Here is a 21,175-nt window from a genome sequence, read left to right as displayed (position 1 = left end):
TCCAGAACATTTAGCTTCCAGACATCCTGGCTGCCTAATTTTCTATTTACCCTCTTAGGTGTGTGCCTGAAATCTGTGAATTAAACAATGAAAAAGACAAATTGGCAAGATTGACAAAAGAGAGAGCACACCAATTTTATCTTAAATTTTACATGTGTGGCATTAGAAAGGAAGGTGAAATCTCAAAGAAGTGGTTAGATTGGGGGCTTATATACAATTTTAACAAAGGGTAGTAAATTGTTGACAATTGACTAGATAAAGAGGGTTTCGGTTTCTAGGGGCAAAAAAAAAATTGTTGTAAGATTAAATATATGGGGGAAACTAATGGTAGATAAAGGTTATTTCGCAAGTGTTGATTATGCAAACTCATTTCAGTGCTCTCTCTGTCTCTGGTGATAAGGATTGTTCTTCATTTCCTGGCATGGGGGTAGGGGTGGGCCTTCAGAAGGGAGAATTAATGCCTGCTTTTAGGCAGATGAGGAGGGCAGAGAGCTGTTCCTGTTGCTGCTTTTTCTCATTTGCCTTCAGCTCAAAATCATTCTATGTCAAAGTGGCATATTTTGGGGTGACATATTCTGGTTCTCTTAAGTCTAATCATTGTAGAGCAAGTGCAGACATAGTACCTGTGATGTAAATATTTAGTGAATCTTCGTCCTGTGCTAAATCTCCCTCCTTTTCCCTCCCATTCTTTCCCACTACTTCACGCTTAACCACAGCACAGCATTCTTACTTTTCTCCTCCTGCTCAGCTTTGAGGATTCAGATGACAATGAGGCAAAATGGCTCCTACACTCCTGGAGATACAGTCTAGCAGGGAAAACATATATTAAACAAATATCGCACAAATAGACGTTAAGTTGTGATAAATGCTATGAAAGGGAGGTATAGAGTGCTTTGAAAATGTGTCTGGTGTGGTGGCAAAGGCCTGTAATCCTAGCACTTTGGGATTCCAAGGCTGGTGGATCACCTGGGGTCAGGAATTTGAGACCAGCCTGGCCAACATGGTGAAACTCCATCTCTACTAAAAATACAAAAATTAACCAGGTGTGCTGGCATGTGCCTATAATCCCAGTTACTTGGAAGGCTGAGGCTTGTTACTTGGAAGAATCGCTTGAACCCAGGAGGAGGAGGTTGCAGTGAGTGGAGATTGTGCCACTACACTCCAGCCTGGGTGACAGAGCAAGACCGCGTCTCAAAAATAAATATAGTATATGAAAGCTTTAGCTGTATGTCTGGTATTTTTTTTATTTTAAAATTTTTATTTATTTACTTATTTTTGAGACTTGCTGGGTTATGAGACTAGCTAATTTTTCTATTTTTGGTAGAGACAAGGTTTCACCACATTGCCTAGGCTGGTCTCAAACTCCTGAGCTCAACCGTAATGTTTTAAACATGATACACCTTTTTATTGATAATTTCAGGTTGTCATTATCAGCTTCAAACAGCATGTTACACTAAAGTATAGGTCTGTTTGTCCTTGATTCAAATGATCCAGTATCCTGTCTTTTTGTGTTTTTGGGTCTGATTTATATTTAATTTGTTATTTCTTTCTTTCCTCTTGTCAAGCATTTTCTCCCGGTTCATAGCTTACTGTCTTCTAGCAGTCTTTGTGTCCTTCTTTCTTTTACGGTTAGAAATTGGGTATAAGAATGTGTTGCTCTGTGTAAAGTAAAAGTGAATAGGCCTGAGGTAAGTAAATAATAAGGCTTGTGAAATTTTAACATCTGTCTTGTCCCTTGAGAGGCCATTTTTGTTTACTTTCAGTTCTCGATTATTATGAAGATTCATGAAATTGCTGGATATGTGAGCTCTATCTGTTTTTCGATTTGCTGGATAGTAATTGCACAGATGAGAAAATAGGCTGTTCCATTGGGTAGCGTTTTTCTAGCACATTGTGGCCAGCTGGCTCAGGTGCTCATATCATGCTTATTAATTTGTGTATGTAGTATGATACTTAACATTTATTGTTTGTTATACCCAGACATTGTCCTAGGTGCTTTACATGTATTAATGGTATTGATAAAATTTTGTTTCTATTGTATAATCAGTTTGATTAATTTAGTTCTAATATCCATCTTACTGGAACATCTTTATATTTAAAACAAGTAGCTTTCTTTTTCTCCGTGTAATTTCTGATAAACTCCTGAGATGAATGTTCTAGAAAATTTGACAAAGAGGTGCTTTTGATCAGCATTAGATGACCCCTTCAGTACCGAAAGGATTGATGAGAGACTTCCTAGTCTAGATTTAGAGACTTTTAATGCAGGCAGCAAGAAGCACCAAAGTTCTGAAAAGAATACTGAAAATATAAAAATTTGTATAGACAAATAGGTTAACATTTTTTTCAGTTGATTACATAGCAAGGAAAACCAGAGGGTTTAGACTTAGGAGTGCTAGGAACTAGGCACTATAATGAGAAAAATGTGGGTCCTGCAGGAGAATGTGAATTATTTTTGATCCAATGTTTTATGCCTCTTGTACTATGGTAAATATCATTTCCATATAAGGGCATTTTAATCTGATGCACCGGACGAAGGATAGTCTGAACTTTTTTGTTCCTACCACCACTTTAGTCTTTATTATTAATGAGACGTTCAGATTGATAAAGTAATATTAAACTATGGTTCTTAATAGGTAATGTCAAAAGAAGAAATTTTTAGAGCGCTTTTTTGTATGTATCTCTGCAGGATAGTTTATTTTGATTATTAGCTGCCCAGTTTTTTTTATGTTTGGAATGTGGATTTGCTTGATTGTTTTAAATTATACTGAGAGAGGGATAAAGAGCTGGGCTAACATTGTTTTTACAATTAGTTTTGATGCACAGTGCAGTATATTATAAGAACTTCAGGACATACTTTTTTAGGTGCGTTTGTAAAACCTTTATACCTTCTGATCATGGAGGTTACTCCAATCAGTAGCCCATATGTGCACACACACACACACGTATATTTGTACTTATATATAAACATATGCATATATATACAGTTATATACACATATGCACATGTGTATATATGTACACCCATTTATATGTGTGTATTTTACATATATATATATATATATATATAGAGAGAGAGAGAGAGAGAAAGAGAGAGAGAGAGAGACACTGTTTCATATTGTTTCTGTTGCCAAGGCTGGAGTACAGTGTCAAGGTCATAGCTTACTGCAGCCCGGAACTCCTGGGATCAAGTGATCCTTCCACCTCAGCCACCCCAGTAATTGGGTCTATAGGCAGCAGCCATTGTGTGTGGCTAATTTTTAATTTTTTTCTAGAGACAAGGTCTTGTTTCATTGCCCAGGCTGGTCTCAAACTCTTGGCCTCAAGTGATTCTCCTGCCTTGGCCTCCAAAGGTGCTTGGATTTCAAGAGTCAGCCTAAGTTCCTGACTGGCATTTGCTTTTTAAATCAAATCAAGTTTTTACAGAAGTAAAAAATAGACGCTTCACTCTGCCGGTTTCCTCCCTCCCTCCCTCCCTCTTTCCTTCCCTCCTTCCCTCCTTCCCTCCTTCTCTTTCTCTCTTTCTCTCTCTTTTTCTTCCTTTCTTCTTTCTTTCTTTCCTTTCTTTCTTGTCCAATTCTTTAGAAGAATGTATCTTTTTTTAAAATTGTACTTTAGGTTCTGGGGTACATGTGCAGATCATGCAGGATTGTTGCATAGGTACATACATGGCAAGATGGTTTGCTGCCTCCATCCCCCATCAACCTATATCTGGCATTTCTTCCCATGTTATCCCTCCCCAACCTCCCCATCCCCACTATAGCCAGTTTCTAAATAATTCACCAACAACATCTCTTCTTACAATTTATAGTCATTATCAAAATTGTTTACATATGCTATTGAAGACCCTTATTGTCTGTATTTGTGGTTTCATCAATATGAATAGTAAGTTTGTCATCTAGTTGTTCTTCAGTGTTAATTGACATATTATCTATATATCTGTAGATTGAACCATTGCTCAATGCAGTGCTTTAAAATACTGGAAAAATATTGATGTATCGCTGTTGAAATTACAGTCTGTAATGTGGATAATATGGCAGTCTAAGCAAGTGTATGACCACTACAAGATTTGGGAGACTTTTTTGTTTTGCTATTTTACTTTTACGTTTTAAAAAGCAGCTGTATGGAAATACAATTCATATATCATACTATTCACCCATTTCATATGTATAATTTAGTGGTTTTTAGGATGTTCACAAAGTGTATAATCACACTGCAATGACTTTTAGGACATTTTCATCATCACCATGAGAATTTCTGTACCCATTAACAGTCACTTCCTCTTCTTTCTTTTCTCCTCTAGTCCTAGGCAGCCAAAAATTCATTCTGTCTCTATAAATTTGTCTTTTCTGGACATTTCATATAGTGGAATCTTATAAGATGTAGTCTTTTGTGACTGGCTTCTTTCACTTAGGTTTCAAGTTCATGCATGTTGTAGCATTGGCCACTAATTCATTGCTGAACAATATTCTGTTGTATGGACATTTTATATATCCCTTCATGAACTGTTAATGGACATTTGTGTTTTTTCCAATTTTTGTCTACTATGAATAACATTCATGTACAGGATTTTATATGCACATATGTTTTCATTCTGCTTGGACAAACACCTAGAAGTGGAAAGTCTGGATGATATGGTCATTCAGGGTTTATTCTTTTGGAAAACTGCCAAACTAGCTGCTCATTTTTTAACAGAATTTAAACCATTTGTTTACAGTAGGAAACATTCAGTTAAGATATTTTTGTTTTAGGCCATTGTCTTCAAGGTGATTTGTTTATTCTTCACTCTTTAATGTGTGTACTTGTCCATTTGTGATGTAGATCAGTCATCACATCACAAATGGTAAATGTAAACATACCATTTATATGCATCCAACTATATCTGTTCTTTCTAAAATGTATATATCTATTTAAGTATCTGTCTGATGAACTAAGGGACATAAGTATGCCATAACCATAATGAGATTGATACTGGCTTGGACACTGAGAGTAAATGAGACCTTCACAGAGCAATAGGAATTCTATACATTTATTTAAAAGACAAATATTTGATTTGTAAAAAATGATATCAAGACAGTTGGGAGACATGTTTGAAATTGCATGGGAAGGCAGCAGATTAATAGAAAGTGCAGTGTTGGGAAGAGGATTAGTTATGGCAGTTTCACATGAGTTAGGAGAGAGGGTTTAATGGCAGATTGCAGGGAATAACAGAAAGACCAAGGAAAAGGTAGTACCTGCTATTATCAATTGTCTGTTGAGATAGGTAAATGAAACCTACAAATCTATTTATCACTTGAGAATATTAACAAAGATAATATATAATTTTTGTTCTCTTAAGTCCCTTCCCCCCCATGTGTATTAGTTCATTTTCGTGCTGCTGGTAAAGACATACCTGAGACTGGGCAATTTACAAAAGAAAGAGATTTAATGGACTCACAGTTCCATGTGGCTGGGGAGGCCTCACAAATCATGGTGGAAGGTGAAAGGCTTATCTTACATGGCGGCAGACAAGAGAAGAGAGCTTGTGCTGGGAAACTACCCTTTATAAAACCATCAGATCTCATGAGACCTATTCACTGTCATGAGAATAGCATGGGGAAGACCCACCTCCATGATTCAATGACCTCCCACTGGATCCCTCTCACAACACATGGTAATTGTGGGAGCTACAAGTCAAGATGAGATTTGTTAGAGAAATGGACTCTATTTTTGGACGGGAGGTCCTGCAAAGTCAAAGTGCAAAAGTGGTGTGTGTGCAGAGATGGTAAGAAATTTCATCCCCCTCACTTTTTTTTTTTTTTTGTTACAGTCTTCTACATTGTCTAAAGAATCGAGATTATTCATTCATGCCCTCTCCTATTATGCTTTTAATTCTCTAGGTTAATTCTTTAGGTTGAGATTATTCATTCATGTCCTCTCCTATATTTTTTCATTCTCCTAAGGTAGCTATAGGTTTCTTTCCTAAGGAAATTATATGATATATAGAAGAAATAACTTAAAAGAATTGAAAACAGGGACTCAAACAGATATTTTTTAACCATGTTGTAGCAGCAGCATTCACATTAGCTAAAAGATGGAAGCAAACCAAATATCCATCAGTGGAAAATGGATAAACAAAATGTGGTATATACATAGCAGAGAGTGTTGTTCAGTCTTAAAAAGGGTAGACATTCTGACACATGTTACAACATGGATGAACCTTGGAAACATGATAATACAGTCACAAAAGGACAAATATTGTATGGCTCCACTTATAGATGGTATCAAAGTAGTCACATTCATAGAAACAAAGAATGATGGTTGTAAGGGGCGAGAGAGAGGGGAATGGGGAGTTATTTAATGGGTACAGTTTCAGCCTGGGAAGATGAAAAATGTTCTGGAAATGGATGATGGTGATGATTGCACAACAACGTCAATGTGCTTAATACTACTGAGCAGTATACTTAAAAATAGTAAAAATGGTAATTATTATGTATATTTTTCCACAGTAAAAAAAAAAAAGCATATTTACTGCAACAATGAAAAGTTGGCAACTACTAAATATTTAACAAGAAAGAGATGGTAGTTAAGTAAATACTTCATTTAAGTTTTAGAAAGTATTGGTTATTAATTTAGGTTGGTGCAGTGGCTCATGCTTGTAATCCCAGCAATTTGAGAGGCTGAGGTGGGCCAATTGCTTGATTCCAGGAGTTTGAGACCAGCCTAGGCAACTTGGCAAACTCTCGTCTCTATAAAAAATACAAAAATTAGTTGAGTGTGGTGCTGCACACCTGAAGTTCCCACTCAGGAGCTACTCAGGTGGCTGAGGTGGGACAATCATTTAAGCACAGGAGGTTGAGGCTGCAATAAGCTGAGATTATGCCAGTGCACTCCAGACGGGGCGAGAGAGTGAGACCCTGTCTCCAAAAAGAGAAAGTATTAGTTACTCATTTAAATGTTTGTGAAGAGTATTTAATAAGAGAAAATATATCATAAAATCAAGGCATAAATTTAAACAGTACAACCTCAAACATGTAAATAAAATGCATAAAACATGTATGTACTGCCTTTCAAACCATGAGAAAAAGTCATTTAAAAATAGGAGAGAAAAAAGCCAAAGAGGAATCCATAGCCTTTTTAATAGAAAACAAAAATATGATAGAAGTTGACTACAACCTAATTAGCCTCCAAATGAGAATTCAAAATAGTTTAGAGAAGTTGAGCATTTGTAGGAAGTCAAGTTGTCCAACCAGTACCGTTAGGAAGTTTTTAGATGAAGTTCCCAGAGTAAAGCAGACCACCAGACTAATGGAAATGAATACACATCTCAGTTTCTATGAGAACTTACTGTATATGATCATTCAGCGTGGAAAGGATGTAGTCTGTAAATGGTGCTACAAAAATTTGGAAAAATCTCAGATAATGTGTGGTTTAATTCACCTCACATTGGCAAAATTATAGCTAAGTAGTGAAATAGAGCCAGTGAAACAAAAAATTAAAAGATAAAAGTAAATATTAATTAAATGTTTAGATATACAAATACTTCTTGCATAATAATGAAAGAAATCTTAGAGGCAATAACTTAATATTGCCACATAAAAATGTAAAACTTTTTATAATCCAAACATATAAAATTAAAAGCAAGAAAATGTAATAGAGTTATGTTGTAACAAATATGACGGAAAGGGTAAAGTTCTTACCAGATAAAATCCTCTTTTGGGTGCGCCAGAAAACCTGAGCATGTATCTTATTCCTGTCCTTACCACATTATTTTGTAATTACTGTTTTTGTATTAGACTCACTTGGGGTTGGATATGTGTGTATATATACCTTTTACATATTGGTATTTTCAGGGACAAACACAAAGTATTCCAGAAGGCATTTTGTAAATGTCTGAGTATGAACAAATTGGATTCTGGGGCTGTTATTTTACTGTGGTCTGAAATGCTGACAAATGCATTTGTGAATTGATGAAGCAGATTTGAGAAGGGGGTAGAAAAATGTTCAGTTAAGTTATTGTGCAAATGCAGCATACATTAACTTTCTTGGTGCAAAATATTTTAGAAGATGAAATGTATATTCCAATAAAATTTTTGTTGGCTATTGAAGTTATATTACAAAGTGCAACTATCACACATTGTTAGTTTATCTGAATCAATTACAGGGAGATCTTTTTGGTGCCATTTTAAATTTTTCCTCCTTCCAGTTGCTGAAGCTCTACCTTCATTCCTCCTGTCTTAATTTTACTGCTCCCTTCTCTTCATCTTTTTTTTTTTCTGTTCTCCCTTCCTTTCTTTTCCTTTCTCTACTGTCTTACTCACAACAGCTCAGTGAAAGAGTGATGTTTTTGAGTTTCATTTATGCCTTTCCTTGTTTTGCCGTAAAAATCAACCAAGGAAGCTTTCAGATAGTACCAGTATGATGAGAGAACTAAGCTTTCATTGAGGCTGTTGGTGATGAGGTATAAAATAAAGGGAAGGATGCTGTGTGGAATGTTGACCCTTCAGGGCTTTTAAGTGCACATTATGTGGTCTGGATGGTAAACTGAGCGAGTTTCATATTAGCTACTGGAAATGACAGTGTTTATAAATTTCAGAATGACGTTTGTATCTGTCAGGCTTTAGCTTTTATTGCACTGAATACACTTACTATATTTTAATATTTTTCTAGAGCTGCTTTATGCTACGGGAAACACTAGCTGAAGATTTGAAAACCTTAGATATTAGATGATTTTTATTTTACCTTATCCTTTGTATTAGTTGTAATCGTGATTTTACATTTGTAAGTCACTCTCCCAAAGCACAGGAGAAGAAAACAGATTTTTCTTCCATGATTTTCTCACTGAGAGTAATTTCTAATCTACTTAAAAATGCTTTCTTTTAAACAATAAAAGTGGCTCTATCTAAGGCTGTTACTTTAAAAAATCAGAAAAGTATTTATTTGTTAACACTTATTTCTGTAGTCTTTGAAATTTGTACTCTCCCCCAGTGTATTTTAGCAACAATGGGAGAAATGAAGGATAACCTAGAATTACATCCCCAGTGCCAAATATACTATTATTTGTGATTCATGTTAGTTCTGTGATACATATATATGTTTGTAACTTTAACGTTATAATGGTATGGATTTAGTTTTCTTTAAAACTGGAATTATGTCATTTATTTTGTGATTCCTGTTTATTAAATCAAAATCAGCGAAAGTATTTCATCAATATTTTTCCTTTTCAGCCATTTTAGTACATTTTAGGAAGTGAAAGGGGAGTGTAATACCTATCATAAAGCTAGTAAAAGCTCTTCCAAAACAAACATACAAACCCCTAAAGTACAGGTGTGGACCTTCATTATCTTTTCTGAGTGTTGTGCCTTTAATGCATTTGAGTCTTTCTGAGACGCATAATACGTCATATTTGTTGGAGTTTCAGCAGTAACTTAGTAGTGATTTTTCTCCATTATAGACACTGCACATAATGAATTTCAGGAAATACACAACAGCTTCTTCCGCTTGTAGATAAAGACAGTAATATGATGGAGTGATCAAATACAAATGCTCCTTTAATTTATTTTACCAAGACATTTATCCATGTTTTATTTATAAGGCAATTGAAGTCATTCATTTTGTATGGAACTCTTTCTCTTCTGAATAACAAATAATATATTATCATATATAGCGCATTGGGGGAGGGAGTGATGAAAGCCATACTCGCAAATAAAAGTTTAATATTTTGGGCTCATTGGGCACAATTATAGTGGTACTATCTTTGTTTTCAACTGAATCATAATTGTGTGTGCAGATTTTTAAAAAACCAGGATGGCATGCAGCACAGTGTAGTGTGGAAAACAGAACATCCTTTGTTCAAAGAAAGTTTTTTTCTTCCCCAGTTTAAGAGCATTTTAAATGCTCTTCATCTGTCTCGGAAATATCCCTGTGAAAGATCTTTGCAAACACAGGATTTAAAATACCTTCATTCTATGGGTGACTAGTATTAAATGGGAACCTACATTCCCAAGAATCTCTGATATGACCATATGAAAACCGTGACCAACTGGTTTGTTTTTAACTCTTACCATGTACGAACCCATTTGAATGGCGTTGACAATACTTCAGTCCACTGTCATTTAACTCACCACCTTGTGTTTGTTGTTGCCTGATGCCAGTAAGAAATACATCGAAAGCTGTAATATAATGATAATCATTATTTGCCCTGAATTAAAATTCTAGCTAATGGGTACGATGTGCCCATAGCTTCATATTGCTTGACACTACCCACTTCTAGGATGTTTTAGAATAAAAGATCAGACCAGAAAGAAAATTTTAAAGTTCAGGATCTCATAGAATAAATGGCAGATAATTAATGAGGTAGCTCTGTTAAAGCAGATTCTATATTTTAAATTCAGTAAGGATTTAAAGATGTTAACGGTTACTAGCTTCCTATAAATTGGTTTGGGGAGGTCCATGTAACATTGAAGTCATAGTTTACTGCCATGTTTTTCCAAAGTATGGCCACAGGTGTTTGGGATATATATGATCTAATTTGAAAATTAAGAGTATATGTACCTTTCAATTCTTACTATGTTTCAACAGCGAGCTCTTCCTTAGCAGTTTGAATGTATCTGGCTTGTAAACCACTATTTTAAGAATATCTCATATATAGAGATCAAAGCATATCTGATTATTATAAAGATACTAGGCTGTGATCATTTAAATATCCAGTTTGTCTTTCACAAAGTTACTCTATTGTCATTGCATTTGAAATCCTTTCTGTACAAAGAGGCTTTGTAATACAGTACATCTTTTAGGTGACATTTAGCTTACTTGAATTGTCTACCATAGTGTAAGAGCCATGGTTCTTGGAGCGCTTCATAGTGTCGCTTCAGGGGTACATTAGGATGGAGGATGCGGGATTTTGGATGGAGGAAAATGTGGCTCCTGATACTTTGTTTGCTGAATTATTAATATCACTGAACTGTCCTTTTGTTTCTCAGAATAGCCACTGATGATAGGCTAATATTTCTAAGGTCAAACTGATTGCTAGAAATTATTCCTGTTGAGACCAACTAGGCCATCTCAACCTTTACTTAGGTTTTATTGTAATTTCCAAGTAAGCATAAAAGGTTAGTGTTGCTTCCTAACTTTTGTGTGTATATTTCAGAACAGAACAATTGCATATGTTTCTTGGCAGATTCTTTTCCATGATGGGGTTTATGCTGGACTTTGTGAGACTGCTTCAGAGCATTTCCTCTTCCCATCCTCTGTCTTTCCAAAATAGAGTTTTTAACACTTTTTTAGTCGTGGACCCCTTTTTCTCTCTCAGAATAATGCTGTCTACTGTACTAAGGAATGCAGAGTATAAAAGGAAACCCACTATATTGAAATACAGATATAATAAATAAGATTTAGTGGCAAATCTAACAATACTATAATTTCAAAGTAGTTATGAGTATAGGTATAATTTTGAGATGCCTGAAATACCTGTAATATGGTATGAAAGTATTTTGTCATTTCTGTTGGTGACAGAGTTGCAGGTATGTTAATACTATTGTAGTTGTCTGTAATCAGAGTTGAAGGAAATGCTAAATTTCAATAGAGGTTGGTGAAATAAAAGATACATATTTTCCCCCTCCAATTTCTGCCTTTTTTTGGATTCTATCCATGGGTTCCAGATTAAGAATTATTTTTCTAAAGGGAATCCTGCTTGTCTGATTACTATTTCTCTCAAGCCAATTTTCCAGAGACAGACTGCTATTTCCCCTTCTTTCCTGAAGGGCTGAGTTCCCCAAACATTAGTGACAAAGCCTATAATGCTGCTAAGGCTCCAGTGTCTTTCGCTCCTTCTGCCAGAGAAGACACATGGTTGGTACATTATTTTCTTTTCCCCAGATAATTGGCTTTTTCTTTTTCGAGAGACTAATACAATATTGTTACCAGGCTCTTGAGAAATTCTTATTTCTTTGGAATGGTATAATCCAAAGCATGAATCAGTTTTTCAGAAATCCCTAGTCTTTTTCTTTCTAATATGCTCAAATAAGTTAATCTTATTTATGAATCTTGAAGATTCTTTCTTTATCCAAGTTGACATCAGGTTAGGAATTTGCAATATAGGACCGCTAATTTCAAATTGGTTTTCAGGGAATTCTTTAAAACAACAATGACAACACACAAAGATTTTGTAAAACTTTACCAATTGATCTTACATTCTATTGCTCAAGAGAGAAGATTTCCAGGATGTAACTTCTTGAAGCCAACAAATTTATCATGACTACCTGGTTTAGCACATAGATTTGCAAAGGCATTTCGTGTCCGTGGGCCCAGTAGAGAGAATCAGCAGTAAGAATATAATGACTTTAATTTTACTGTAGAAACATAATCAAAAGTATATATAGATGCTAATAGAAAGGGGGCAAAGTTACAAAGGGATAATAACCATAATACCACTCCTGTTAACTGTATTTTTCTAACGTCAAACTGTGCTTTTAAAATAATATGTATTTAGCCCGGGCAGGCTGTTCACGCCTGTAATACCAGCACTTTGGGGGTCCAGCGTAGCCGGATCACCTGAAGTCAGGAGTTTGAGACCACTTTGACCAACATGGTGAAACCCTGTCTCTACTGAAAATACAAAAATTAGCTGAGCTTGGTGGTGGGCACCTGTAATCCCAGCTACTTGGGAGTCTGAGGGAAGGGAATCACTTGAACCCAGAAGGCAGAAGTTGCAGTGAGCTGAAATTATGCCATTTCACTCCAGCTTGGGCTACAGGAACGAAACTCTATCTCCAAAAACATAATGAAATAAACATATGTATTTAAATCATCCAGTTGATGGGCCTTCTATGTTGGTTAACTAAAGACTGGAGTACACAGTTAGAATTTTTTATCTGATTTATCTGAACATGGGATCTTCCTATGGTGTGTCTGTTGTTTCTACACTCTGAGCAATAGGTAAAGGAATAATAAGAAAAATAATGTGGCTAGAAACTAGATAGAGTAAATTTCAAGTTGTATAGAAGAGAAAAATTGTGTTTAGTTAAAACAGTAGGTTTCAGTTCATTTTGTGATGCATGAAAAATGTAAATTACATTGAAAATATAGCTGTAATTAAAAGAGTTCTGTTTTTAGGCCACTATATGAAGCCCTACAAAACAGTCATCAGTATTCCCAAATAAAATACAACATTGATTCTCAGGAATCGTTCTTGTTTTTAGCCAAAATAGTTTGTGTGTGAGGGTGTGATGTGGTAGGGAGATATTTACTGATCATGCTCACTTCCTTTTTATGCTTTGTCAGACATCTTTGAATGTGTCAGTCATTCTGGAACTTTATTTGCATCAGAATCACCTGAAAGTCTTGTTAAAACACAGACTGCCGGGTACCATCCCCAGATTTCTGATTCATTAGGTCAAGAGTGGGACCCAATAATTTGCGTTTCCAGGAAGTTAGGTACCACACTTTGATAACCACTGCACTATATTGTCCATTTAATTTTTCCTAGCAGTAGTGAAGACTCACCTGATAATCTTTGGCTTAATGACAGATGGTATCTATGTGACATGATAGAACATCTCATTGTATTAAAAGCAAGAGGGAGCAGTTCCATAGTTGAAAGCTGTATAATAAACATAAATGGAGCTCTGAGCTTTGATCTCAGGAACATTCAAAGTCCTTTAGATTGGAGAGAGATTTCTTTATAGTCTAAGGAAATGTAGGGGTCAATGAGGTGTTAATATTTTTAATTGTCTGTTTAAATTGTAATTTTACAATTAAACTTAAGTGCTATATCAGTGATTGTGATTTTTGAATTTGGTGTTAGTGTTCACTTAATAGGAACTATATAGATCTACAGCTATATATGCTTTTCCTGGTGACTGATCAATTGTATTCTCTTCAGATTGTTGTCACTGTCATTTGGTTTCTGCAAACCTAAAATGGGAAAAGGCTTTCAAGTTATCCTCTCTGATCTTTTATATATTGATTCATTTAAATACTGGGTGACCATATAATATTTTAAGTCAACCACGACATGTGAAAGTGCTCAGAGTGAGAGAGTATATTAAGTATTCCCTGTGTTTCCTGCTTAATTTTCTGTAAACCTTAAACTGCTCTAAAAGATAAAGTCAATTAATTAAAAAAAAAGTATTCAGAGCCAATACTGTTTGTCTGAAAAAAAGAGATGAGAAAATGTATGTAAGTTTGGAGAAGAAAGATCCTGAATGTGCAAGGGTTTTTTTTTTCTTCTTCTTCTTCTTGTTAAATCTCTGTTCATTTATACATCCAAACATCAACAGATGTATGATTTAGCATTTGCCCTGCACCTCTGGCTCTAGGGACCATGGAGTTTTTGTATATGGATACTCTGCTGCAGTGAACTCTTGTCATTGTTCTGAACAGCTGGGAATGGGGTATAGCTCATTAAGACAGGAGATGTTATCCAAGCCTCCCCTGGCATCCTGAAGAGTAGTGAATATGTTTTGCTTCCTGAGATCTAAAGTATCCATTTCGTTACCACCTAGTGTTCTCTTGCTTTTATTGAAAAACTCTATTGGCCCCATTGCCTCTTTGAATGATGTGCACAGTTTATGCCAGCTGTTCCCTTTTTAAATCCTTTTCACCTTCTTTGCCTTTTTATTCTGCTGATGGTGTGTGCTGTGCCTTGTATTTAAAAAATAAAACCCCAGTGTAATTAGTACATATCACTTGTTGATATAACTAGAAGAATATTAAGGACAGATTTTCACAATAAATCTCTATCATTCCGACATCCCTGCTCCCTTTGATATAAGAAGCAACTTTACTGGAGAGAGGGTTGCAGTTTAAGTTTCTCCTACTTATCAGGCAAGGGAGCTTATATTTGAGTTTTTATTTTATATCAGGTGCTTAGTCCTATTACTCCATTTGATTGCAGCAATAAATCTATAAGACATAAAGATAGAAGAATTATTATCTCATTTTGTAGATAGGGCGCTAAGCATCAGAAAGATCTAAAATCCAATTAGTAAATGGTAAAGCAGGGATTCATAGTTGTGTCTTTCTGGCTCCATCATCTCTTTGTACCATTTATGCAACCTTTTGGTGAGTTATATATAAATTCAGATGTCTGTATTCATTTTTCATTTGCATCATTGTCTGCTTATGTGACATGATTATTTAGGACAAAAAGAAAGATAAGAGGACCCATGTTAAAAATATCACTTTTATCCAGAGATTCAGATATATATCTAGGTCATCATTTTTCTATTTGGAGAGTTATTCAAGCTTTGCAAATGAAATAGGCAGGGGTGTTCAGGAATAGCAACCAGGTGCTTTCTTTGAAACTGTAGAGAGGAAAATAACCTCTCCACTAATGTATATTGGGAGTTAACTATGTGCCAGCCACATACATGCATTATTTTATTTAATCCTCTAGGTGGTGTAAGAGTAGATGTGGAAAATGAGGTCCAAAGCATTTAAATAATATGCCCAAGGTCACATAGCCTGCAAGTGTACAGCTGGGGCTAGAGATGCCATCTGATTCCAGAGCTCGGGCTCTCAATCACTATGCTACACTGCCAAGGAATGGCAGTTTAAGAGGTGGGAGTGATGTGACATAGTAACCTGGAAAAAGAGAGGTTAGTTATTTGAACACCTGGACGTTTTCGTTTTCCATCAACCAAGAAGAAATATTGAAAAAATGGATATACAGTCATGCATCATTTAGCGAGGGAGACGCGTCCCCAGAAAGGCATTGTTAGTTGATTTTGTAGTTGCGCAAACATCAGAGAGTAACTTACACAAACTCAGATGGCATAGCCTACTACATACCTAGGCTACATGGTGTGGCCTGTTGCTCCTTGACTATACACCTGTACAGCATGTTCCCATACTGAATACTGTAGGTATTTGTAACACAGTGGTATTTGTGTATATAAACATAAAAAAGTACAGTAAAAATACTGTGTTATAATCCCATGGAACCATATTGTATATACAGTATGTTGTTGGTGGAAATGGTGTTATGCAGTACACGACTATACGTTTATGCATCCTCAAATGCTAATCTCCTGAGGAGAAATGAAAGTGACGTAGATTTACTTGATAACTTTTTATTAATCCAGGAAAGTTAGTTATATGATTTCTGAATCACTCTTCTTGGGTACAAATGAAACTAGGGGTTTTGAGAGTAGAAAAGGAAAATTAAAGCAGTGGCAGGGAAAGGCTAGATGGGTTTGGCACATATTCAGCTTGTCAAATGTGAAGGATTCCAGTTCACTTTACATGCCAAGGCATCTGTGAGGACGGAGAGAGTGATGTCATGTGCTTTGGCAGGTTAACTGCATAACCTTGAATGTAGTCAAGGGGCTTATCCTACTCTTTTTTTTCTAGTTAAAGTGTCTGTAAAGTGTTTCCTTGGATTTGTGATTGACATCTCTCTGTCATCATGGCCAGACTCATAGAGGCAGGACTTAATGGAGGGTGAAATTATCTATACATTCAAATACTTCTTAAGATACATATTTTTTGTAGAGAATCCAAACTGTAGGAAAAGGATAAAATGAAGTTTCTAGTAAGGAAAATATTTTAATGGAAATAATAATATGGTACCCATTATTATTCATTTCCTTTAAAATATAGTTGATATTGTCCTTATAAGAAATGGTGTCTCTATTTTATTCACTATAAATGTACTTGTGAAATCTTTCCTAAGTTAATTCCTGAAACACAGATTCTAACACTGGTATTGTATAGAACCCAACATCCATGTTGGAGAGTATCTGTGTGGCTTTGATTAGTTTTGAGATAATAAACCATCTCATGTTTAGCCATTTAGATTTATTATATGGTCTGGTTGGCATCTAACCACACATCATTGACTGAATTTATGTCCAATTTTAAAATTTCGACAAGTAGGTGAAAACTGGAGGAGCAACAAAGGAACATTACAGTAAAACCAAGAAAGACTTGGCTTTAGTCAGGGACTGTGGCAGTATCAGTTATTTGAAACCCAGGCAAGACTTGTAAGCAGAGTTACTGAAGTCAGCGTCCAAAGTTAGGAAGAAAAAGGACAGGAGAAAAGTTCTTCTTATGTGAAAAGTATAGTAGTCCTTAGGTACATATATCCTCCTTAGATTTGTGATTGAGAATTCAGTTGTACTGCTTCTTGGCAATGAATCTTACTTTTAATAATTTGATAGCTTTTTTTATTTTCAAAAAACCTTCCTTTTGAATTGTTTTTAGAAATTAGTTTTGGGGACTAGAGGCCTGGTAGGCGTACAGGCACAGATTGAATATCCCGTATCCCAAATGCTTTGGACCAGAAGCATTTGGGATTTTGGACTTTTTCAGATTTTGGAATATTTGCATATATATAATGAGATATCTTGGGTGTGGAACCCAAATCTAAACACAAAATTCATTTGTTTTTTATATACGTAGGCTGAAGAAAATTTTATACAATATTTTAAATAATTTATACATGGAACGAGGTTTATGTTAAGTACTTGTATGGAATTTTCTACTTGTGGTGTCGTAACAATGCTCAAAAAGTTTTGGATTTTGGAGCACTTCAAATTTTGGAGTTTTAGATAAGACATGATCAACCTATACCCAATACTTACTATTTCCAGTGTTGGGGAAGCCAATAATTCCAAAAATATTCTAAACATTTTTTTTCTTCATTAGCTTGAACTGAACTCTTTTATTGTCATTCATCAATGTATGAACCATCATTTAGAAATATTTTAGAAACATAAAAGAAGGCATGAGTTGAAAAAGACAAAATTTATGATAAATTTCTTCAGTGAAATTCCTCTCAGGAAATGAGTATCAGTTGCATTCTCCCACTGTAAACAGGAGCAGAGTAACCACACTGATCAAGAGGTGGTGCCTAGTTTTATAGGTAATTTATTTTCCTGGGTGCCAAATGCTTTTCATATATGGTGCTATGATAGTAACTTAATGCCAAAAAATGAAGCATAATGCTAAAAGAAACACAATTCTAGGAGAAAGCCTGCTTTTAATACCTGTTTCTTCTAGAAGTGAACAGACTTTGGTGTGGGCAGTTTAAAAGTTGGCCACATCAGATTCATATTTGAATCTTAGCTTAAATCATTTAGAAAAATAAATGAATTATTTACTCCAATATAAATTTCTGGGGAGATGTCAGTGACTGACTTATTTAGTAGCAATAAAGCAATTCAGATAATTTTAGAAAATTTACTTTTGAGGAAGAATTCTAATAAAGGATAATTTAAACAATTATGCATGAGAAATAACTACTTACTGAACAGGAAATAGGGTTACTATAGATGGTTAGCGTTTAAAACTAGAAATTTGCTTTGAATGTAGTTTTTTCTTTGAGATTTCAGGGTGATAATTGCATGGTTGGAGCATGACCCAGAAACAGCCCTGTCAATGCTTGCCACTGGGAATATAGTAATTGAAGATTTGCCTGTGTTGATTGACTTTCATTATCTGATTACAGAAGCTCTGAGCAATGTATCTTGTTCTTTTATCTCCTTTGTTGCCTCCTTTCAGAAATGCTTGTAAAATGTGTCTGGTTTATCTATAGATTTTTGGATTCTTAGAAGGCCACTTAACCATTTCTGTTTAGTATTTACCAGTTCAATCAATATGAATAGTAACAAAGAAAACCTGAATTAAAATTTACTAGGATTCTGAGACTGTTATTTCTGTCATGTAATATACTTTTCTAATTTATTCTTTGTAGAACTTCATCCGTATAAATGTGTTGAAATGCTTTTGGTCTTAAGTGATAGCATGTCCTATGCCAGGACATCGTAGCTTGTAGATGCTTACTCTTTTTAAATGACCTGACGGTATAGGTTAATATTTTGAGTAAATGTTCAGAAATTAAATTCCCGTCAACAGTGAGAATCTGGCCACTTTATTTAGAGCTTAACAGAGGCAGAATGTATTAATGGACTGTAGTTTTTTTTAAGAAAAAAGGACATTGGTATCATCTCCTGTTATACACTTAGCATGTACAGCGTGGATTATTTATGGTCCACTTGTTGCCACAGGTCTTCTGTGTTACCTTTAAAAGCTGTGATAGTGCCTAGGCTGACTGTGCCATCTCTGTATGGATTTTCTGTGTTTTTAAATTTTGTTTTAGTGAAACTATAATATGATGTCAGAAACATTGGTGGCTGGATTAAGTATACTATGTTGGAAAAGAGAAACGTGTTACCTGCTTGACAGGAGTACAGTTTGACTCTTCTGTAAGAAGAGTTCAGTGATTCTTCTGTTTCTCAGATGTATTAATCTAATGATTTGGCCTCAATGGGATGGGAGTAGCTGCTGAGAAAAAGGAAGGGAAGGAATAGGTAACTGTCCTGAATTGTACTTGGATAAAGTATCTAACTCTCCAAGTCTTTGCATATGACAAAATGGGCGAAGTCCACATGGCATTTGTGAAGACCCCTTCTAAATTACTCAGTTTAGGTCAGAGAATTTTATTTCAGCTCACATAAGCATTTGATTTGTTTCTAGTGTTCCCTGTATTTTCATAATCAAACTATAGCCTCTGCCTTTTGACGTTTTGTTTCGCTCAGCACTTTGGTTCTGTGTATTCATGTTTTTGTTGCCATTTTTGATTTAGTGTAGGATTTGATTAATGACTGCATACATTTTAAACGATGTCACATGGAAATGTACATTTGCTCAAATTTCTGTATCATCAGTAAATGTATGTTTTTGGTCTTTCTGTTTCCAAGATGCATGTTAGGTTGCAGTTGTTTCCATTCTGTCCTAGGTTGAAGAACCTTAGCTAATTTTAATCAGCCCCAAGCTGTCATTCCTGTTCATCACTGTCACATTAACATCATGCGTGTTCATCAATGTCACATTAGCAGCAAATCTGAACTTGCTGATTAGTAAAGTGGATAGAAATCATAGCTCTGTGTGTGTCCAAATAGCTACTCATCAGCAAAGCTTGTGATAGGGCCTGATGGTTTAATGCAGGCCTTAATCAAGGGCTAGGAAATGTTTTCTCTGCAGTTTAACCTAGTAATATTGAATTACATTAACATGTATATACACTCGCGTACGCATACACAGTAATGTTACATCCGTGTTCAAAGCCAATCAGGCCAAATCAAACAAAGGAAGAAAATAGATTTTGCAGATAACTTTTCTTGTGATATTAGTCAGCAAACATAAACCGCACATTTTCCTTTGGTCTCATTGATTTCCTCATATCCAGCTGAAGAACTGCTTGATTAATAATATACTATCTTTGGTGACGGACTGAAAAACTATGGGGTAAATGGGGTGAATTTTATGTTTGGAGCTGTTATTATCCCATGTGGTATCTGTTGCTTCCTTCTCAGTGGCACTTGTATACATGTGTTGACAGATTTGAAGTTTTGTGCCTATAAGGCAGAATACTTAAAAGGGCATGAAAGTCATTATTTGGAGACGAGATGGGCCCTCACATCGTGCTCACAATATCTCTGTGTGAGCACTTGGAACAACCCAAGTTTATTTTTTGAAAACAATCTTTTCGAGTGATCTGTTGAGAGCTCATTGTAAAACTGAATGTCTTTGTGGCACTTGACTTTTGAGATGATGTTTTTTTAGTGCCTCATTGTGGAAGGTGAAGTGTCGTTATCCTGATTTTATTCTTAAAGTTCTGAGCAGGTAAGTGACTTGTCCAAAGTTACCCTCCCCATAAGTAAGAGCCATACCTTGAATGCAGGCCTTCCCGCTCCAGCTACCGTAATTTTGTCTTTCAGCCATGTAACAGCTGCCTTGTTTAAGTGACTAACATGATGCTAGGTAATTATGAGAAGAATTTCATTTAAAAGAATTCCTCATACCTGGAAGTTTACAATTATATCTGAATGACCACAGCCGTGAGAATCCTAACTTCGGTGAGGATAAGCACTAATACTGGAAACGCTGTAGAAAGCAAGGATGTCATCACAGTGTCTACCAGCATTCTGTGAGAGGCTTATTGGATTTGTATGCACATCAAGGGCAGCCTGGGTAATCAGGACTCGTACTGTTTTATGGAAAGCAATTTAATGCATATTTTTAAAGCAATATCAGCTCTTTTATATGATTAAAAATGGTTTCTACCTTATACATTTTAATTTTCTTTCATAGAGTTCAGCCCTGGAATCATATCTATCCTCCAAACATGTCATTTTCTTCCTCTCAAGGCTAGTGGTACACATTTTAGTATTTCCAGTGTACATTTTGTTGCTGTT

At 35.5% G+C, this 21,175-nt stretch overlaps 1 protein-coding gene across 3 annotated transcripts in view; it reads left to right on the top strand.

Annotated features, from left to right (window-relative positions):
• Positions 1-21,175, top strand: part of EXOC4 (exocyst complex component 4) — an 805,456-nt gene that overhangs the window by 258,352 nt on the left and 525,929 nt on the right. The window contains exon 10 of one of the 3 annotated variants that reach the window (XM_032275645.1): positions 11,738-12,488. The exons of the other annotated variants lie outside the window; for them this stretch is intronic. Coding sequence (XP_032131536.1) covers positions 11,738-11,856 — 119 coding nt within the window. The 3' untranslated portion in view covers positions 11,857-12,488. Of the gene's footprint in view, positions 1-11,737; positions 12,489-21,175 lie in introns of those variants that run through there. 3 annotated transcript variants of the gene reach the window in all.

Source organism: Sapajus apella, unplaced genomic scaffold, assembly GCF_009761245.1.
Source record: "Sapajus apella isolate SASKATOON/1434 unplaced genomic scaffold, GSC_monkey_1.0 scaffold7, whole genome shotgun sequence".
Lineage (NCBI taxonomy): Eukaryota > Metazoa > Chordata > Mammalia > Primates > Cebidae > Sapajus > Sapajus apella.
This window is presented reverse-complemented; position numbering and strand designations above follow the sequence as displayed.